The sequence below is a fragment of the Sabethes cyaneus genome, chromosome 2, assembly GCF_943734655.1.
Source record: "Sabethes cyaneus chromosome 2, idSabCyanKW18_F2, whole genome shotgun sequence".
NCBI lineage: Eukaryota > Metazoa > Arthropoda > Insecta > Diptera > Culicidae > Sabethes > Sabethes cyaneus.
In genome coordinates this window covers 20,071,659-20,095,356 of record NC_071354.1, presented here as the reverse complement: position 1 = coordinate 20,095,356, position 23,698 = coordinate 20,071,659, and the positions used below count along the sequence as shown (strand labels likewise).

General features: G+C 41.8%; 1 protein-coding gene across 3 annotated transcripts in view; it reads left to right on the top strand.

The window, feature by feature from the left end:
• The window catches only part of LOC128734326 (ecdysone receptor), a 599,356-nt gene that overhangs the window by 218,999 nt on the left and 356,659 nt on the right, over window positions 1-23,698 (top strand). For all 3 annotated transcript variants that reach the window (XM_053828459.1, XM_053828458.1, XM_053828460.1), the window contains 2 exons: window positions 11,969-12,877; window positions 23,086-23,261. In XM_053828459.1, the coding sequence (XP_053684434.1) occupies window positions 12,264-12,877; window positions 23,086-23,261 (790 nt within the window). In that variant the 5' untranslated portion in view covers window positions 11,969-12,263. The remainder of the gene's footprint in view (window positions 1-11,968; window positions 12,878-23,085; window positions 23,262-23,698) is intronic.

Sequence of the window (23,698 nt, the reverse complement as noted above, 5' to 3'; positions counted from 1 at the left end):
CCAGCAGGATGCAGTCGCTATTGTTGAGGGTGAGAAAAATGGTATTTTAATTTTATTCGCTGGCCGCGGGCCGTCTGACTAGTGGTTCGGTTAGAGATAGAGAGAGGACGGATCAAACGTTCACTTTTGCTTCTAGCCTTGGCTTGACATACTGCTGATGCACAGTTGTTGTTGTTGTTGTTGTTGTTGACGTTGGTTGGTATGTATGTACGTATGTACTTCTAAGCATTGTTTTAGAATCTATAACAAACAAGATTTGCGAATAAAGGATGTGCGCAACCCGCGTGAAGCAAGCTTCTCGCAAACTGAAGTTTGCGTGGAAACTTTGTCACTGATATAATAATGGCTCCCGGGAAAAGTTTCCGGCTATGATGGTTTCCCTGCATGATGAAGGTGGTAATTCCCGGGGCGCGACGGAAGTGGACACTTGCAGGCGTGATCTGACAAAAGATCAGGAAAACAAAAGTGCTCTCTGCAGTGCACTGCAGACGTTCGTTGATTAGAGGAATGGCAAAGGATTAATGTTGTTGGAGCGCTTTCTAAGACAATAGGATAAAGGTGATTACTAATTTTGACTGTAGGTAAAATAATTGTAACCATTTTATATTAATACTCAAAACCAAAAACAAACTGACATGCAACAACTTTTTCCCAACAAAATTGATCTGTTTATGGTGGACGGTAGCTGCATAGAATCTGTAATAGACTAGCGATACCAGTATTTTTGGAACGGAGATAAGTTGTAGAAGTTAGCAAACGCTGTTCGATGCATGTTAAAATTGCAGGCACTCAATTCTGTTGAATGGAAAACAAATCTCGAAACGTGAGTGAGTTTAACCAACCTTACTTGATTACTTGTAAAAGTTACAAATTTAAGTCTGACGCCATTTAGAAACCCAAGATGGCGAAAAGATGTCGAACGGAATGGATAAAAATTCTAACAATATTAGTAATTTTGGAATGGAGATCGTTTGTAGATTCAGAAAATCGACTCCATTGTAAGTCAGACAGTAGTCTAGTAGACTATCTACCAGAGTACAGGATTTACGAAATTTCCGAGAATTTCAATATTTTTCTCTGTTCTGAATTTTTATAAATAATATTTTTCTAGTTTGAAATCTAAAACGAATACATAAACATTATGTCTCTGTTTTGTTAATTAGTCCATAATGTTCAATAATTCTAAGCCTGAAAACACAAAATGATTCGTCCATCACGCTTATTCCTTCCTTGCGTCATGAGCCGTAGCTGAATTGTTGAAAGCAATACGGTTCATTACCAGTTGAAAGCAATACGGTTCATTATTAATGTTCGTCTTTTGTACACCATGGAAAGCAAAAACAGACTTTCTCCCAATTACATTGGCTCTATCAAGTGTTTCTCTCCACTGTACGTGGTCCTGTGCTACTCATCACCAATTCGTTGTTCGTCTCGCCATATGCAAGTCGGCTTCAACCTGGTTGAATCATCTAGTATTTTGGCACCTCTATTCCGCGTGTCGGTAGAGTTCTTGATGGCCTTTCGAAGCAAACCTACAGTCTGAAGTCCATAGAGGACCTCCTGTTGGTTACGTTTCAAACTTGTCCTGTCACGGTCGCCATGTGATGGTAATATGACGAACGTTATTCACTTGTCCTGTCACGGTCGCCATGTAATGGTAATATGACGTTGATATGAACGTTGCTCACTTATAAATGTTTGTTGCCGTGTACTGCTAAAAAAAGTCGATTACACCACGATCACGCCGAGGACCCGGGTTCAAATCCCAACCCCGCAGAAGTCATGAATGACCCAAGCTGGTTGAAGTGACTATAATAATCAAACAAAAAAAACACGATCAGACGAGCGTGCGAACGAATATACACTCAAGTCTTTTTTTACACGGTTTGTTTTTTTCGATTACTCGAAAACGGTGCAGCTAAGGAACTATTTACAATCTACGTGAGGAATGTCGAGCTACTCCCAAATCTATTGAGAAATAAATGAATGGTCTCTAAGTTACCCCGTTCTTAATACTCAAAAAACTAAACCGTGTAAAAAAAGTACTTGAGTGTAACTTGGATGTCATCGTATTTGATCGTTTTTAAGGAAAAACTGATTGATGTTGCTCGAGCAGTCGATAGCCTTCTAAAGAAATCCAGTTTGGTCGGGCCCGAACCAATGACCAAAAGACTACCGTTTATTATTCTAACCCGGGTATTTCCGTTTCTTAAAACTTTATTTTATATTTTGCATGACAGTTAATGAAGCGACTGGAAATCAATTATACCACGATCACAATTAAATGTGCTGATGTATTATTTTTGCATCATCGGCAATATCGGGTTTTTGGCCTTTGAAATAGTGGCCTGACGCTTGAGTTCGTAATATGATGCTTTTATTTATACATCAATCTCAGTGCACCCAGACAGTAAAAGAATATGCAAAATTGACAGGGTACGCATATGTGACGCCTCTTCCCGTTTAAATGAATATATCAAATTTATAACAGGATGTGTTCTAAATAACAAGTATTTTAAAACAAAATCTCCTTTGTGTTTTGTTATAAACTTGGTCTAGTTAGTAGTTAAAATAACAAAAATTGTGAAAAATTTTGCTCTAGGCAAATCACAAATATATCCAATTATGATATAATTTGATCTAGTTTATATCAAGATAAGTTACAAAAATCAGCTATCCCGCTGTATATCCCAATTGTAACAAAGCGTGTTATAAGTAACAGAACGAGATAGAATCTTGGTAGAACATTTTGTGTGACGCAAGTTTTTCTATCACATTTATAACAAAGTTTAATAGAAATATGGAATGGAATGTGACTTAAGTAAGTGAGTCACTAAATTAGTGCACGCTGCAGTGGACGGTTTACGAATGTCATTTCGGAAGCAATCGTTTCAATTGTCCCTGAAAAGAAACATTTATAATGATACCCTGATACAGCATTTGGGAGTAAGAAAAGAGGTTCAAATTCGTGCAGCATCCGCAAACTGTTTATTTCCATCCTTTATTGGTAGTATACGATTATTACTTACTTACTGACTTACTTTGTCGGCAACAATCCAATTATCGATTCTTGTCGAATTTAGAATCCGTCTCGAAATTTTTCGGTCTTGAACTGCCATTTTCCAATTACCCCTAGCATCAGCTGTTTGAGCGTCCTTGTCAATAGCGCACATCCAACGGGTTCCAACAATCCAACCATGTTCAAGCCTAATCCACTAAAGCTCACTTCGTTCAATTGAATCGTACACCGCCTTAAAGTCTATAAACAGATGGTAAGTCAGCAAGTTGAATTCCTGAAATTTGCCGAGGATCTGTCTCAAGGCGAACAGTTGTTCCGCCGTGGAGCGTCTCTTTCGAAAACCGCACTGATATTCGCCAACAAAGGTGTCCTGCAACGGCCTTAGTCTATGAAACAGGATGCTGGAGAAAAGTTTGTATGGAGAATTGAGGAGAGTAATGTCCCGGTTATTGCTACATTCGAGTCGATGGCCCTTTTTCTAGTTATGCCATATGAGACCTTGCAACCTGTTTGTAATTATTTCCCACCTCAGTCCATATCTTTAGTATAACGTGATGGATTGCCACAATACTGTTCGCTTCCGACTTTCAAATGTGCGGCGAGGATGCGTCCTTTCCAGCTACTTTGTCGTTTTATAGCTCTATCGCTGCTTTTTAACCTCGTCGGTGAATAAGCTGTCTACCACTGACTGACTGACTGACTGACTGACTGACTGACTGACTGACTGACTGACTGACTGACTGACTGACTGACTGACTGACTGACTGACTGACTGACTGACTGACTGACTGACTGACTGACTGACTGACTGACTGACTGACTGACTGACTGACTGACTGACTGACTGACTGACTGACTGACTGACTGACTGACTGACTGACTGACTGACTGACTGACTGACTGACTGACTGACTGACTGACTGACTGACTGACTGACTGACTGACTGACTGACTGACTGACTGACTGACTGACTGACTGACTGACTGACTGACTGACTGACTGACTGACTGACTGACTGACTGACTGACTGACTGACTGACTGACTGACTGACTGACTGACTGACTGACTGACTGACTGACTGACTGACTGACTGACTGACTGACTGACTGACTGACTGACTGACTGACTGACTGACTGACTGACTGACTGACTGACTGACTGACTGACTGACTGACTGACTGACTGACTGACTGACTGACTGACTGACTGACTGACTGACTGACTGACTGACTGACTGACTGACTGACTGACTGACTGACTGACTGACTGACTGACTGACTGACTGACTGACTGACTGACTGACTGACTGACTGACTGACTGACTGACTGACTGACTGACTGACTGACTGACTGACTGACTGACTGACTGACTGACTGACTGACTGACTGACTGACTGACTGACTGACTGACTGACTGACTGACTGACTGACTGACTGACTGACTGACTGACTGACTGACTGACTGACTGACTGACTGACTGACTGACTGACTGACTGACTGACTGACTGACTGACTGACTGACTGACTGACTGACTGACTGACTGACTGACTGACTGACTGACTGACTGACTGACTGACTGACTGACTGACTGACTGACTGACTGACTGACTGACTGACTGACTGACTGACTGACTGACTGACTGACTGACTGACTGACTGACTGACTGACTGACTGACTGACTGACTGACTGACTGACTGACTGACTGACTGACTGACTGACTGACTGACTGACTGACTGACTGACTGACTGACTGACTGACTGACTGACTGACTGACTGACTGACTGACTGACTGACTGACTGACTGACTGACTGACTGACTGACTGACTGACTGACTGACTGACTGACTGACTGACTGACTGACTGACTGACTGACTGACTGACTGACTGACTGACTGACTGACTGACTGACTGACTGACTGACTGACTGACTGACTGACTGACTGACTGACTGACTGACTGACTGACTGACTGACTGACTGACTGACTGACTGACTGACTGACTGACTGACTGACTGACTGACTGACTGACTGACTGACTGACTGACTGACTGACTGACTGACTGACTGACTGACTGACTGACTGACTGACTGACTGACTGACTGACTGACTGACTGACTGACTGACTGACTGACTGACTGACTGACTGACTGACTGACTGACTGACTGACTGACTGACTGACTGACTGACTGACTGACTGACTGACTGACTGACTGACTGACTGACTGACTGACTGACTGACTGACTGACTGACTGACTGACTGACTGACTGACTGACTGACTGACTGACTGACTGACTGACTGTCAATGACTGACTGACTGACTGACTGACTGTCAATGACTGACTGACTGACTGTCAATGACTGACTGACTGACTGTCAATGACTGACTGACTGACTGTCAATGACTGACTGACTGACTGTCAATGACTGACTGACTGACTGTCAATGACTGACTGACTGACTGTCAATGACTGACTGACTGACTGTCAATGACTGACTGACTGATTGTCAATGACTGACTGACTGTCAATGACTGACTGACTGACTGTCAATGACTGACTGACTGACTGTCAATGACTGACTGACTGACTGTCAATGACTGACTGACTGACTGTCAATGACTGACTGACTGACTGACTGTCAATGACTGACTGACTGACTGTCAATGACTAACTGACTGACTGTCAATGACTGACTGACTGACTGTCAATGACTGACTGACTGACTGTCAATGACTGACTGACTGACTGTCAATGACTGACTGACTGACTGTCAATGACTGACTGACTGACTGTCAATGACTGACTGTCAATGACTGACTGTCAATGACTGACTGTCAATCACTGACTGTCAATCACTGACTGTCAATGACTGACTGTCAATGACTGACTGACAATGACTGACTGTCAATGACTGACTGACAATCTACTGAGGGTGATTGTAGATGCACAGATGCGGACGAACATGCGCTCTTTGTAGGGTAAATTAGTTTATCTGAATCTGGATCTTTGAAATCATTTTCTCTACGATTTCACAATTTCCCAGGTACAGACGATACAATTGTGTACGGTTTGACTACTTCATTATTGCCCTCGATCAAACTGAACCTCGATATGGTGTAGGGCTTCTGAATGTGGGTATATATTAGAATCCTTCCGTGAATTCGAGTGGGACTCGGGATAAAAATTACTAAATATGATTGTTGTGTTGTTCAGAAAATGCCTTCATGCTGAATAGGAATAAGGCCAGCATGGGGATCTCTGATAAATAATAGCTTTAAATTAATTCAACTCTTGGATATTCTAAATTCTCTTAAAAATCTCCTAAAAATCCTTTATATATAGAGAAGGCGACTAGGAATTTAATGCTGCTAAGGGATAATGAGCAAAGTCACCAGATCCGGTTGGATATCGAAGAAAAATCTACTGGAGTTTTTGGAGCGTCTTAGTAGAAAACGAAACCTGGAAATAAAACAAAAAGAAAATTTATCCAATTTAATTCTACTATGTACATAGTAGATACATAGGGTAGACGCACCAGTAGTGGTGGAAACTCGAATTATTCCATTATTTTTGCAGATTTTGGTACAAGTTTGATAAGTATCGAGCTACAGTATTATTACAGTAACAGTATTATATGATAAGTATAATCGCAGGTTACTGAGTCTGCTTTGACAAGCGAGTGGTCGTGAGTTCGAATCTTAATCTTAGTAGAATCAAGCCAACCGATGTCAAGTAACTTTAGCATGGGTTTATTCTCAGGCCCCTCATTTACCCTTCCTTCATGCTGTATTCTATATTTACCCACTGAAACCTCTTGACAGTGCAAAAGTCCCTCCTCTAGTTAAGTGTACTGGTCAGAGGTACGAATGAGTCCTCGCCAGGGACGGCTATAATATGGGATAGTGCTGGCACCGAGGAATAAGTGGGTAAAGTAGATCAATCATTGAAGGAAGGGTAAACCCCAATACACACAAGCACGCATAAAATTTTGCAGGCATATCACTCACTCAATTGCGATTATAGCAAAAAGAAATGCAGTGCAGGTCATACAGCAAACACCCGGGTGATATCACAATAGATCAACTATACTGGTCGCAGTGATGAGTCCACACATGAAAAACTATAAGGTATACAGGCCTAAGGGTTGTACGAAAGGGAGACGTAGGACTATGTCAGATCATTAGATCAAAGACTAATGTAATGATCAAAGATCAAAGACTAATTTCTGGCATAAGTACGTTTATAAGAATCTGTGAGTCCCATTGTTTAAGTGAATGTTTAAAAGAGATTCAATTCTTCATTAAAAGCAATGGTTTCAAACCATTTTAAAATAAAATCATGCCTCCAAAAACCCCCACCTCAATTTAGTTCCATTTGCTTGTTTTTTGTTTCATTTTTTTATAGGAGCCACCCCCCCCCCCCCATTCCCTTTAAAAGGGGAAGAGATCTCAGTATACCATATAAAAAAATCCTGCCTTCTAAAACCCTCTCATGCCAATTTTGGTTCCATTTGCTTGATGATTGAATGAAAATTGCTCTCTTACTTCTTACCCCCTCCATAAAATTACTGGTCATTTTAACTATCCAACGACACATAAATTGTTCAGTTTCGTTCAGTAGTTCAGTAGTTATTACCATTTGAAATCTTTCATTCAAACGTTACGCTTCTATTTTTGTTTTCACAAAGTGCTACCCAGTCCCAGTATAGTAAACAAAGACGTAGTCCTACGTCAAAAAAAAATCAGAGGAAGGGTGAAAGCAGGTAAAATGAAGCACTGAAGAAAGGTAGGAGCAAAATATTAAAAACATCGTTGACATGATTGGTCATTTGCCCGTATTACGCAATTAGTTGCAAACATGTAACTATGCAGGCTGCGGAAACAGTGGGGTGGTTGGTAGCAGCCCGTTTTTTCTTTGGGTTTGGTGACGGATTCCCGTTTGGAACACTACGTACTGACTATTTGGTCTCGAGAGCTGGGAAGTGGGTGCGACTCTATGGTTTAAAGGTTTTGTCGACTACCGCGAACGCCCACGTCGTGTTGCGTGCTATTTACTTTGTAGACCTATCTTGGGACAGCGCATAAGTGTCAGTGCGATGCAAGAAGAAATTTGTTCCACGAGTCGAGCCCTAACAAATTGACTGCTGGCCCGAGATATGTCTTCCTGTTGGTTCATTTGTGGTTGTTTGTGTTAGACATTTTTAGGCGGGGATGACGAGATCTCCACTTCCTCACTACAATGCATTTTACAACTCGATACAAAATATCCAGGGCAAAGTACATTTACAAACTGAATCTATCTATCATTTTTCCACTCATTATTAACATCATCATCATCATCATATTTAGAATATGACAATCCGGCCTTTGGGAGAGAGAGATCTCAAAGTCAGGTCTTGGAGCCCGCACAGGGTCGGAACGCCTCCGCCTGCGGGCATGGGCGTGTCGGCTATGCTTGGGGCTCACCTGTGTTTTTGTGGCGACATTACCTGTTTCGTCAGGTAGAACTGGTGTTTGATACCTGATACGCTGATGATGAGTTTTGTACGCTTTTAGGTGACCAGCTGAATAAGCCGAAAAAAGCTAAAGGTTTGACTGCCTTATTATTGCCACTAATATTGTTTTTCATGATACGAATTCCAGAGAGCTTTTTTGGTAGAGATCATTTGCGATATGGAGTTTAATTTAGTAGCAACAGTACCAGGGGTACAAATATGAAACCGGATTTTAAAAAACACACTCGTATTGCATTCAAATGAAGAATTCTACTTTATTCAAACTTTCATCGATTGATAGCTATAAATTTTTCCCATCTCCAGCAATTTGTAGATGTCCAAAAAAATTGTTCCTTTTTATCAAAAACTATTAATCAAGCCAGGAAGAAGCTAACAGCTACTCACTAGTAAGCCGCATAAGAAATAACTTCCCAATAAAATGCCAGTAATCTTTTTCGTGGCCGTTTTTGCAGCGTCTGATGGGCCATTGTCATTGTTGCATGCATCATTTTGTGTTGCCTTTTCTGGTATTCTGGTCGTTTTTCACCCATAGCTCGATTCAAATTGATCATTTGTTGTCGGCAGCGTATTCAGTCTTAACGGTTACGCTAGGTTTGAGTAGCTCATAGTAGATCAAATCCTTCGGATCTCACCAAACACAAAGCATTGTCGTTTGTCCAAAGTGACTGGATCGTGCAACCGATGTAGATGGTTTCCTGGGGATTTCAAGATCTTTAATGCTTAGGATTCTCGAAACAAATGCACTTTTCAACGCCGGTCATAGTTCGATGAAGAAATGACTACTTCTGATAGCTTGAAAGAGCCATATTTCACTGGTGATTTTTCGATTTACTTACCGCACTCGCTCGTGGGTTGTCGGCAGGCGGTACTGTGAGTCGTTAGCGGGCTGTACAGAAAGATGCTACGAGGCTGTGCATTCGCGAGTGTGTAGGTAGCAGAATGTGTGCACGCAGCACCAGCTATGTTTCTCACCCTCACTTCCGTAAGAGTAGACATCATTTGGTTCTCGCTCGATTTGCAACATTGGCAGTTCGCTGTCGTTTCCACTTTTCCATACGTTTTCCCTGGTCTGAGTCTGTCACGTTGAAGCCACCATTTAAAAAAAAATTAAACCACTCAAAGTACTGCGATTTCCCTAGAGTATGATGTAAGCTTTGACAGACATTCAATGTGAGATTTCGCAGTAACTTTTCTCAAATGATAGCAGAAAATTATTACTGGTAGCAAATCGTACTTTCCAAGCACAAAAGTTGACATGTTCAAAGCTCTTCGAATTCGATCCTATGTTCCTATGTTAAATTTTACTTTTATTGATTGAATTTTCATAAAAAAGTGTATATTAGCTGATTCTGACCATCTTTACGATGTTGCTCTTTACAAGGTTAAACAACTTTGCACTAAATTACGACCAGACAAGTAATTTGTGAGTTGTTTTATTTTACGTCCGCTGTTCTAACAACGCCTTTATTTAAAACCAAAACCGAAAAAAATCCTCTGAGAAAGGAAAATGCAATTTTTCAATTGCAGCTACTAGAGAACACGCATTGACGGAACGTTGATTTCGCTAGTAGGGATTATTGCTAAGCTTGTTTCGTTTCGAGTAGAACTCGTTTTTTTTTCTTGTTGCTTAGAAATATACTCCAATTCCTGCGGGGCACTTTAAGCACTCTTCCAAAAGAAAACTCCCAACTGCATTGCCACCGCCGCCGCCAGCGGGAAAAAGCTTTCATTCGTTTCAAACTGTTCAAAAAATAAACGGGCAAACACACGCGCCGTAGGAGTGTGGGAAAATCGAAAACGAGAGACACATAGCACATAACCTTCCTGCTGCTGTTGCTCGCTGCTCTCGGAAGGAAGAACCCCTCCGAGTACATGGTGGAAGGTTCTGGTGGATATTTTCCGTTTGCGCTATGCACGGAGTGCTTTCTATTATTATATTCTTTTTTTCGTTTCACTCCACATTCTGTTGTATTTTCGAAACCAGCCCTTCGTCCCCCAACCACCAACCGGCAATATCATCTCTAACGAGGCGGTGGAGGATGTGGTGGCAGGGATAGCGAACAAGGTATGCCTGACTGCCACGAAGCATCCAGTTGGGGTAGGTTTTTCCCAACCCGGCGGTCCTTCGTTATTTCGTGCTCCACCGCAGCACGGTTGAAGGACGCGCGCCGTGCGCTGTCGTAGCTCAAGCGAGAAAAGTTTTACCATCCGCGGCGGTAGGACGGCGGCAGGAGCTGTGAGCTAGAAAGGAGTGCGGTGGAAATGGTTGCTTATATGTTCAAAGTACTGCATTGACCTAGATTCCTATGTGCACATAGATGAAGAGACTTCACTCGAACGGCAACGACGACGACGACGACGACGACGCTACACCGCCAACCGAACGACCCCGACCAACCGACGGGATGACGCAAAAGGACGGACCGGGACTACCACAATGATAAAAGGATGATACCTTCCATACCTTCTTTTTTTGTTCTTTTCAATCTCGCTCTCTGTGCGATAACAGTGGCTGTTTTCCTTGCAAATAAATATTTTATGTGCTATTAAGGTTTTGCTATTCAGGAGTGGATTGGAATAGAGACTTCTTTTGTGTGTGCGTTTTTTCTCTCCATCTCTTTCTCCCGCACGGTTTCTGGATGGAATGGAACTTGTAGGACGAGTTGCGATAAGTTTTATTTTTATATTTTCCAATTTGGTCAGATTTATGACAGAATGACTGTAAAAATAAACGTTTTATGTCGTACATTTTTATTGTCGCTTTATTAATAAGAAATTTTTTCTAAATCGCACTTTTTTTGTGGTCACAATTTAATAGATCATCGTTGTAATCAATAAACTAGCAACATCTAAATAAATTATTGAATAAATCCACGTTCTACTAACGCAGATACATTGTTAGCCGCATACAATCGACGCTTCGGTTGTATCCAAATATATTTTTAATCACTTACCAGCAATGAGCATTCATTTCTCCCGCATGAAAGCAACAATGCAACGGCTGAAGTAAATATGCAATCCCGGTTTGCGTCCACATGCAAGTGCACATGCATTGCATCATCGCTGTCCCATGCCTTGCCATCTGCCGCGCGCGCGGCGATCCTCGTCTGAGCTGAGCGGCACATTGCCTCGATTCATGCCGGTAGCTACGTACGGCCTATGTACTTTCGACTAATGGCCTCCTCTGGCGGTAAATTGCCGCCATAGCGCGCTATCCGGCAATCGATTGGTCCGTCGGCTCGACGAGTAGGGCGAGACTCACTCGACTAGGCTAGGCAGGCGACTGTTGTCACATGCACTTGCACTTGATTCTCGTAATCCAATATATACCGTACCAACTAATATGCCATGTAAACTCCCGATGCAGCATGTTTCGCTCGAACTAATGTAATTATTTGTTTTATTTATCGCCTCCCGTTTCAGATAATGGCCGTCGATGCCGAGACAATTAGAGATTCCAGCAGGTATTGCTGAGACTTTGGCAATTGTGAAAAACAGCGCATAACCAGCAAAGGCTTCGCCATGATCCTTCGATTCAAAGACCACAGCAAGTTCAAGAAGAAGAGACTGGCCATCAATAGAAGCCGCACCAGCAAATGAATCTCCCAACGTAGAAATTCTTTCCAATTTTTTTTATGTGCCTTCCTCATTTTCGGTTCCGATCCCAGACAAATATTCAACGCAACCAATCTATAAAAACACTCCAGCCCATCAGGTCATGTACCGTGTAAACATTGTAAGCACAAATCCGACCGGAAACGTACAGCAGCAGGCGCAGCAGCAGCAGCAGCAGCAACAACAACAGCAGCAGCAGCAATCGACGAGTAGCCAGCAACCGCCCCAGTTGGCGCTGGTTCAGCAGCAGTCTACGGGCGGAATTCAGACAATCACTGCCACCACAACGACCATCATCGGTTTGACGGCGCTGAATGCCCTCAATGCCAGCACGATCACCGGTCTGGCGGCGGCAGCAGCAGCAGCAGGAGCAGGCAGCAGTTCGACCGGGGCGATCGTCGCCACCACTGGCGGGGCCAGTAGTAACCCGGTGGCGAACACGGGCGGCCTAACTGCCACCAAGCATATCCTGAAGGCGGCCTCCAACAATAACAACATCAGCATCGTCAAGATCGGCGATGAAATTATGCTGAAGGCCGTCAAAGTGGAACCTTTGCCGGCTGACTCCGGAGGAGGAGGAGGAGGCGGCGGAGTACCAACCGCCACCACCTCCGGTGGAGTGACCGTAACTGCCATACCCGCCTCGACTGCTGCAACCACATCCACCGTTCCCACCAACGGTCAAGTGATCTACGGTGGAAAACGGCGTTTGGAAAGGTGAGTCAAACCAAGCCATCCAATTTGTTTAATTCGTAGCATTACCACCTTATCTGATATATTTCCACCGTTTCGTTTTCATTTTAATTGGTTTGCTCCACCGATACCGAAACCAACAACCGTATAGTCAGTCAACACAGTCCCCATTCGCGGCGGCTGACAGACCAACCGACGACCATCGCTCTGTTTGTAACCCATCTCACCGATAATACGCTTACGAAAGGTCATGGTCCGGCTTATGTTTTATTACATTTTGCACTTCGCTCACCCTTTCATATCGCGCGTTCGTCGTCGTCCTGTTCAATACCAGTTGACTTTTTTCTGCCAACCCTCCTCTGCTGCCTGCTCCACGGTTGCTGGTTTTTGCGGTAAAAAAACGCACCGGGTGTTGCGTGTGCGCACTTTCAATATTTTTGATGCAAAAAATAACCACCAGCCGGGACAGACCGGTGGGTGAGATGCGTCTGTTGCGAATGGGAGAGAATTTTGAATTGGCAAATCGGTGTTTTTGACAAATTCTGTCACCCAACAACCCACACCAACGCGCGCGCCGCGCTATTCGGTGATGCTGGAAACCCCCCGGCTTTGCTCCCTGCTACAGCTGTCTGACAGAGTTGTCACAGCACAGCGCGCTTTGCATAAGCAGAATACTTACTTGTTTTTATGGAAGTCGCACGTCGGTGATAATTTGCCGAAAATAACACAATGTTAGGAATGTACTAATCCCTGCCTTTCAGGGATTTTCGTATTTCCAAACATTAATCTTTAGATATATGATTTGAGATTTTGGTTATGAGCTTTCTTTTCCTACATTAGTTGATTGTAATATACATAAATTTATCTTAGATAAATTCTTTCCAGTAACCAATGTGAGTAGTAATTACTGTCAGTAAAGTAAATGATCACAAAAATAAGACCCTTGCATAAATTTTAATTTTGAGTGTATTTCATCTAAAGTATAATATTCATAATATTTTTATTAAATTAGTCCAATTCAAATCTCTTTCTTCGTTTGCTTTAATTACCAGTCAGTCGCAATCGTTGTTGAAAAGCGTTACAGCTGGCACGATTGACACAATTCATCCTAAATCTTTTCCAAACGTTGCTTGCAAGTATCCACAGCCAATCTTCTGGTGCTCCCTAGTTTGCCCGGCATGTAACCCGATGCATAGAAGTCGAGAGGATTAAATCAGGCGAATAGGAAACCCACTGTTTCGTAGAAATAAAACCCGGAAAATTGTAAACACCAACCCTGTATAGTTTTCACCTGGTGAGACGGCGCAGATTCTTGTTGGAAGCAGTATGGTGCATTTTTGTTGTGTTTTTTGACAATGAAAACTACCGTGACCGCTCCTAATTCTGCGCATTTTCGTATATATAAGTATTTTTTAACATTGTGCATAACTACGATCATTGCGTTGTTATTTTATGAATGTCTGTTGAATATTACGCCATTATTCACAAACGGGTCATAATATTTGAGAGCGAAATAATTTAACGTGAAACTGAAAGTATTTTATATGGCAGAAAACATTGTCGTTAGTACCAACCCTAAGATTGTCCTTCTAGAACATTAACAAATTTATGAAATTCTTTGCAATGATCAAATTACCCAGTATAATTAGTTTTAGCCCTGTTTTAGACAAAAAGAGTGATTGCATGCATTGCTGTCCTTAGAAAAACGCGATGCAATAATGCGCAGATTTAGGCACAGATTTTTTATTCATGTTCCAAATTCTGCGCAGTAATGTATCCTACGAAGAAATCGCGAAAGAATACGCAACCTCACCCAAATGGCTGAGGTATAGATGCTTGAAAATTCAAGTAGAATCTTTAACTTGCATTGATTGGAATCCTGTGCTGTGTCTCGGGGTCCGAACTTACGAGCGTCAATTCATGAAACCATGTCCGCTATTTTTTTTAATGTTACCTCATGGGGCTGTCAGAGTGGGGAAGTGGGGAAAACACAATTTTTAGTATTAGTCTAAAGCGTAATGTTCAATATGCAGAAAACCCGAATCAATTCGCCCTTCACGTTATCGAGAATAAAATATTTAAAACGAGGCAATCAAAATGGTAACAATATTCCTTTGCCACCCGGACAGCACAAGAAGGCCGGATCATGGATTTAATTATGGTTGTGGCTAATGCCGGATTTTTTGGTGTGCTTTCAGTGTATAAAGACATAAACAGCATGGTAGGTGGTATTTATTTTCACTTTATGGGTGCGCAGAATTAGGAGCAAACATGCACAGAATTAGGAACATGGGCAAGAAAGTGCGCAGAATTAGGCACCGTGGATAAGTTTACAAAACGAAAAATATACTCAATTGTTGGTCGACTTATAATTCCCATAATTTTTACCAGATATTATAGACCGTACACATTGCTGCTATCCACGTTGTTCATTTAAATCTAGATTACTTAGAATAGCAGAAGAATCATAAAAATGTCTTAACTGCGCAGAATATGGTACGTTCACGGTAAGTGGTTCTCCAAAACATTATCGATATTATATTTAGTATTAACTTTAACACCATATTCAATGAATAGCAATGGAACCTTCAATTTTTTGAAGAAACATCCACATACCATTACCCTTGTAACATTTAGAAGCTTTTAACAGCCTGAGGCATTCCAGAATTGTTGATTATCTGGACACAAAAAAAACGGATCTATTTCGTAACTATGTTATTAAAATGAGTTATTCTCGCTGAAACGGGGCCACTACTGACACGAGGTCTTAAAATATAGATACTTTTGCGATCTATATCATGTGATATTTCTTAAATTTGCCATGAAACAACTAACAAATGGCCCGGTTCTGTAAAGAAAAAGAACAGGGCTTTCAAATGGAATAAAAATTTTTTTGGCGGCCTACTTGGATTTGGTCTCCATATTGGAATTGATAAAAAAATGACCGTTTTCACCATGAGCCCCCTAAGATGGCCGCCAATTTTTTTCACTTCGTTTATAAGCCCTATCTATACCTATAAAGAAGGATTTCTGTCTGTCTGTCTGTCTGTCCGTATGTTCCTTAATCGAAAACTACTGAACCAATCGGCATGAAAATATGCATGTAGAGGTTTTTTGGGGCCAGGTTTTAGTGATGGTTAGAAACCCCTCCCCCCACTTTAGGAGGGGGGGGCTCCTATACAAATGAAATTCAAATTTCCTCATAACTCGAGAACTAATCAAGCAAATAGAACCAAATTTGGCATGTGGAGGTTTCTGGAGGCAAAAATATTTTCTATGGTGAATTAGGACCCCTCCCAACTTTAAGAGGGGGTGCTTCTACACAAATGAAATACAAATTTCCTCATAATTCGAGAACTAATCAAGCAAATGGAACCGTATTTGGCATGTGGGTGTTTTTGGAGGCAACCATTTTTTCATGATGAATTAGGACCCCTTACCTTTATAAGAGGGGGAGCTCTCATACAAACGAAATACAAATTTCCTCATAACTCTAGAACTAATCAAGCAAATGGAACCAAATTTATCATGTGGGTATTTTTGTAGGCAAGAATATTTTCTATGGTATATTTTCTATGGATTTCCCCACTTTAAGAGGGGGGTGGCTCCTTTACAAATGAAAAACAAATTTCTTCATAACTGGAAAACTAATCAAGCAAATGGAACCAAATTTGACATGTAAGTGATTTTGGACGCAAGATTTTTTTCTATGGTGAATTGAGACCCCTCTCTTCGTTAGAAAGCGAATTATGGCCCATCTCCCCTTTAAGAGGGTGGGCTTCCATACAAATGAAATGCAAATTTCCTCTTATCTCGAGAACTAATCAATCAAATGGAACCAAATTTGGCATGTGGGAGTTTTAGATGGCAGAAATTTTTTCTATGGTGAATTACGACCCCTTCCCCTTTTAAGAGGGGAGCTCCCATACAAATGAAATTCAAATTTCCTTATAACTTGAGAACTAATCAAGCAAATGGAACCAAATTTGGCATGTGGAAGATTTTGGAGTCTTGAATTTATTTTACGATAGTTAGAGACCTCTCACCCCTGTGGTAGGGGTATATGGACTCTCATACAAATAAAACAGAAATTTTTGCGAAACTCAAAAACTAATCGAACTCGAGAAATTCGAGACTTTTCCATAAAACATTAGTCAATACAAGACCACAAAAACTATCTATAGTAACACTAGATCATTCAGGATGAGACGGTCGCGAGTGTTGCCGGTGACCCGCCGTCGAAAGCGCCGCCCACTGGGGGGCTTGCAAAACTCGAGATTGTGACAAAGATCATCCGAGATTCATGATTTATGTACAACACAGGTTAATTTGTGGCAATACGAAGTTTGTCGGGTCAGCTAGTAAAGATATATTAGCAAGTATTAGTAACTGTGAAGTGACGTATTTAATATACTTTTAAAATGATAATGGTAATTAAAATAAGTTTTGCAAGTAACATATTTTGTTATAAAAGTAATTTTCAAGTAACATATTTTGTTATTAAAGCGAAATGTGTCATTCTTAGTGGTTGAATCTATATAGCTCATTCATAACTCAATGTGCTACTTGTATCTGAATCTGTTACAAACTTGAATTTGCTTCCTAATTAGTTTATTTTCGATTTGTAATATAATATGTTAAAAACATCAAAATGTGTTCTAAAACAGATATAATCTTGTTATGGCCTCCTGATCGGGTCGCTGCAATTTGCTGCTGCCTTCTATTGATTTGGTGATAATAAAGATCGTAAGTGTGCTGTCATGACTGGGAAGCAAACTTCACTAAAGACGACTGAGAACAGCACGTGTCCCAAGTTGCTACCCTGAAGTATCCCAGAATTGTTAGTACAGATTACAGAGCGAAGAGGATTCGTTGAAGTTTGTAATGATCTTTAAAAAAAACATATTGAACAAACGAAATGTATGATTCGACAGTAGCAAGAAGTACATCTGAAATTTACAAAACTTTATATCCAGCATTCAACGAGATTCTGGTTCTAGTCCAATTCCATCCGCAGTACCAGTCCCATCCCCAACCTCTGTCCCAGCTGCACAGAGTGCGTGACGAATTTTTTCAATAAATTTCAAATAGCAATTTCTCATGCTTGCGAAACAAAATATTTAGATATATCTGGCAGCATTGAATAGCTTATACTATTGGGAGTCAGATATAAACAAACAGTGTTGAGTAAACTGAAAGATGTGGAAACAAGCAAATAATCGGTCAGCCGTCGTCGTTTTATTGCACGCCGGAGCAAGCGTAAAGCAGATAGTTCGGTCGGTAAAGGTATCGGAAAGAACAGTATACTCACCCCTATTCTGTATTTCGAACGAACCTTTATTTCGTTCGACTTGTTTCGAACGACATGTTTTGCCCATTTGATTTTGCTGGCGGAAATTTAGATAAAAAAAAATCGGTCGAATGCATACAAGGGCCGTTCCATTACTGCTGAACGGAACAGTTTCAAAAAAGTGGAAAGAATGATGAAAAAGAATACAGCTAGGTCAATGGGGACCATGGCTTGGGAAATCGGGTGTTCGGGCTTCTCAATTCTGCGAGTAATGGTCAAAAACCTTTGTTACAAGTCGTAAGCGCTACGCAGAGGTCAATTTATGAATGCTACGACCAAATCGCGGCGTTTGGAGAAAACTAAAAAACTTCTGAGTCGTTTGCAGCATCCCCATCATAATGATTCTGTCATCTTTTTCTCTAATAAAAAAAAAACTTTAATCAGAATCAAAAGTTGAATCGAAAGAATGACAGGTGGCTTGCACCAGATCGTCATGTCAACAAAGTTTCCGACCCATGTGATGGTTCTAGGCGTAGTCTCCAGCGAGGGGGATATGATTTCTCCGTATTTCTTTGAACAAGGACTAAAGGTCAGCCGATCAGGACAGCCGATGTCTACCTGAAGGTTCTGAAGGATGTTATTGTCCCGTGGATGAAGGAGGTTGCTGCTGGCCGTCATTTCATCTTTCAACAAGATGGAGCACTTGCTCATAATGCCAACAAAACACAAAACTGGCTTGTCAAAAATGTTCCGGAGTTTTCGGAGAAGGAAAATTGGCCCTCTAGCAGTCCCGATATCAATCCTTTGGATTATTTTGTGTGGGGCGTTGTCGAGCGAGATATCAATAGGACGCCTCACACCACGCTTAGGTCGCTCAAAGCTAAGATCATCGAGGTGATGACGTCTGTGGATCAAAACATGGTAAAACGTGCATGTGGCAGTTTCCGGAAGCGTCTATCAACAGTCATTGAAAAGGAAGGCGATTTTTTTGAATGAAATAATTTACAATTCCTATATGTTACGAAAGAAAATAAACCACAAAACATTCCTCGCTTATATGACCAACTGGTGTTAATTTTCTAAAGCATGTCATTTACTGCAAAAATTCGTCACGCACCTGTAGGATAAATCGTAGTCACAGCTCGGTTCGAGTAACGTTCCTTGGCCCAGTGCTAGTTTCAGCCCCAGTCCTTATCCCGCCAGCCAATTGCTGTCCCTTCTCATATTCTAGTCCCTGTCCCAGGTTCAGCCCTAGTTTAAATCTTAAACCCAGTCCAGTGATTGATTTTTGATTCAATATTAAGCAATATAGGTTGGAGGATTGGCTCTTCAGTCTTTAAATGCAGTGGGAAAATTTGTTTTACTTTACGCCAACGTTCCGATCTTTGGTTTAGATCTTCTTCAGGGCTTCTAGAATGTGTCTTTTATTAGCTAATCGTGACCTATCTTGTAATTTATGTGTGACTTACAAAGTTTAAACCGTCTTTGTCTAGTAACTTTTAGCCTATAGTGTTGACAGTCCGGGGTCAGGACTACAATCCTATTGACTCTAACAGCCTGTCCCAGCCGAGATTCGAACATACGACGACTGGCTTGTTAGACCAGCGTATTACCTCGAGGCCAACTGGGAGGTCTCATACACAGCCCTTGTACTAATCGCAATCCCTGCCATAGTCCCATAGTCCCAATCCCAGTTCCAGTCCCAGTCTCAATCCCAATCATATCCGTTATGGTTCCAATCCCAGTTACTACGAGTAACTTAGTTACTGCCAATCCCAATTTTAGTCCCAGTTGTACTCTCAAACCCAGTTGCAGTTCCAGTTACAACCTCAGCGCTAATCTAGATGTCTAGCCCAAGTAACAATGGTAGTTTTTTTGCAGTCTTATGGTAGTTTTAATGATCAATTTTGGTCATAATAACCATCATTAGAGTGAAAGCCAAACTGTTGCTTGGGAGTCACAACTCCCGAGTCAATCCCAATTCTATTTCTAATCCCAGTATTGTCTTTAGCTTAAACATTGGTCCCAACCCAGTGCCATCCACAATCCCAGTCCCAATCCCACTCCAAGCATTAGTTCTAACCATAGTCTAAATCTTATCCTCAGTACTAACCCATCCACAGACCCAGTCCAAGTGATAATCCCTGTCCCATTCCAGTCCCACCACCGGTCTCCTCCCTGGTTCAGTCCCAGTACTAGCCTAATTTTTAGTGTCAGTCCCAGTCCCAGAGCCAGCTGAATCCTAGCATCAGTTCCACTTCCTGTTCCTGCCGCTATATTTTTTCCGGCCCAGATTCATCTCAATTTATAATTTGAAGCAAACTTTTGCTTAATGTGAATCAACTTACCGAACTTTTTGAGTTATTGATAGTGTTAAACTTTTTGCATTTTCAACTATGAATAATATTTTGGCATTTGCTTGTCAGTTATCCCAAAGGTGTCCAATTTCACCATCAAAATTTTGCTCGTGCATCGCTAAAATCTGAACTACTAGTCAAACCCCCATTTTCGCCAATTGACGAGAACGAGATGAACGAGAAATTAACCTTTCCTGACCAATGTTATTGTTCCGTGCTGTTTTGACCGGATTTGGTATTCTACTATTACGGAACAAAGGCTGTGCGGTGGTATGCAGTCAACACTTGCAGGTGCCCAAAGACAAGAACCCTCCCAACACGCCAGCGCTCTGGCCAATCGAGAAATACTGGGCCATCATCAAATTGAACTTGAAGCAGATGAAGAAAACTGTTGGAAGCGAGAGGCAGTTTAGCGTAAACTCACTGAAATATTTCCAGAAAAAACTTCTCGACTTTAATATCATTCTCTGAGAGTTTCGATATTCAACTTCAAGAAAAAGACTTGCCCTGCCAAATATTAATAGTTACAATTGAATCCAGTCGATAAAAAACACAATTCAACTGGTACGACAGAAAAAATTTATCAATACGGGACACTTTCCGGGGCACTTGGACAAGTTATGCAAATCCGCTTATACCTGATTTATTGCTTTTTTTCTCGAAAAAAATGATGATTATTTTTGACTAAATTTATGTACTACCTATTTTGACGATATACTAAACTTTTAGTTTTTCAAACCCTATATAGTTTCGTATGATGTTAAGTCATTGTTCCTTAATTTTGCGGCCTACCATAGCAATAGCATGCGGTGTAAAGTTTGTGGTTATACGAGACTAACTGATTTACTTGAGTAAAAAGTATTTTTCATTTCGGGAGATAACTTCTGGAAACAAACCAAAGGAGCACCAATGGGAAACCCTCTTCTGTCTTTTAATATGAGTATTTCGAAACACACAAATAATGTCAGTTCAAAAATGATACCTACTATTTATTTATTTATAGACCTTTTTACTCTTGGTCATTTGGGACAGATTCCCGTTCTTAGATTTGATGCTGGCAAATTTCAATTCTAGTTGAACTTCAATTTGGTACTTGGAAATGGAAGTATGGGTTGTATAATATTCTACAGCGTTGCGTTGGCTATAAATTCATTAAATCAATGACAGTATTGATGCCCCTGGTTTGACGTTGGAACCAATTATCTCCGTGTGTTAATTCAAAATTAATGGATTTCGCTGGAAAATTTTCTCGTGTCTCAGCAAGAAGGATCCATTAAATAAAGATCTAATCAAAACATATTTGCTATTTCCCTTATAACAAACTACACAAATCCCTTCTCGGTTCGAAATCCTCGCATCGCCAGAAATCGATCGATGTTCACCACACCAAATTCACCCGGTCGGTTATACATGTTTTCATGCTCCTGCTTTCGATCTCACTCCTTATGCTCGTTCACCTCATGCGTGCCACAGCACAGCTTCCAGCCAGACAGAATTCAAACAAAACTCCCAAAAACTGTAAAATGTGTCGACGACGACGACGGCGGCGGCGGCGGTTTGCTATAGAAACTCCCACCCCACGCAGCTCTGCCATCCACCCATCCATCCATCCATCCATCCCGATTCAATGAGCCAAGATGAAAGCTGCTGTCTGTTCATGTTGTTCCCATCCCTCATCAACAGCAGCAGCAGCAGCAATCGTACCGGCGGCGGCCACAAACAGAAGACGGTGTGGAATGAAAATGCTCCACAGACCCCATTCGTCTGCTGCCAGCCAGCCCGTCTACCTGCCTGCACAACAGCGCAGCAGCAGCGGCGGGGGTCGTATTTCCCTCGTGACCAACTAGTCTTCATTTTCGAACTTTCTCGTCGACGTCGACGTCGTTGTCTTTGTGGTGCGCTTCTCATTCTGCCTCAATGTGCCGTCGTTCGTTCGTTCGTTCATTCGTTCGAAGGCACCGAATGTACGTGTGGGTGTTATAGACCTAGGGCATGGTTTGTTTGAGGATTCTGATTCCGTGCGAGATACGAAGCGTGAGAAGGATATGAAGCGAGCGGCGGGGGAAGTACCTGCAGACGAAATTTCAACTCTGTGAGGGTTGCGCTTGCCAGACAAAAGTTGCTAAATTTTGCATGCTATCAGGTGAAATGACGGGGAGTGAGGGAGAGTTTGTGCTAAATAAAGTTTGCGTTAGATGGAATATAATGTACTAATGATGGGTTGAAATGACGTCGTGACGCTCTTTGTAGTTCTAGTTTCGGTTAATTATTACGTCGGGCTTGAAGCTCGTGTTCGACAGGTTGACAGCTCTAATTTATAATACAATTAGTAATCCAACCACACAGCACATAGTATTAAAACGTATAAATGATATCCAATGAGATCATCTTCGACTTAAAACTGCCAGCACGTCGTACTTCCTCAAATCCCACAAAACGAGTCGAATAAATGTCAGTCAATTATTTTTCATAAGCAGCAGAGAGTCGCAAAAATAAATAAAATTAATGCCCTGTGTTATTTGTCATTTTCTTTCCTCCATGTGCCGTCGACGACGACGACGACGACGATACGCGTGCCGCAGCAGCAATGCCGAGGAATGGATATCGTCCCCTAGTCCGGGCAGTGTGCCAGGCTCCGCACCGCCCTTGAGCCCTTCGCCCGGCTCACAGAGCCACACCTACACGACCACCATGTCCAACGGGTACTCGTCGCCGATGTCCACCGGAAGCTACGACCCGTACAGTCCGAATGGGAAAATGGGTAAGTACTAGACAGAATTTTGTTTCTAATCTCCTTATAGGGTGGTCTAAGCAGGAAACACCCCTCTAGCGGCCAGTAGTACAAACTATTCACGTTTTGACGTAAAGATGGCGACACACATTGTGATCTTTCTTCGCCATTACCGACCACCAATACATTGATTGGTGATCTTCGGGGTAGTAAGTCATAAAGAGTGCCCCACTAACACTGTTTTACCCGCGATCTTCACGATCGGCTGCCCTCTCACCACAACTTCTTCTCCTCCGCGGACGGATAGATACGTACGATGGGCGAAAGGAAATTTATCCATTTACTTACTTAGGTATTTTGCTACCACGTCGTAATAGTGATTCACTTTCATGATTGGTTTCGTTTTGTTCGTCTGACTTGGAAACTATTAAGCGCGCAGATGTATGTATTCGTTCTCTTCGTTCAGT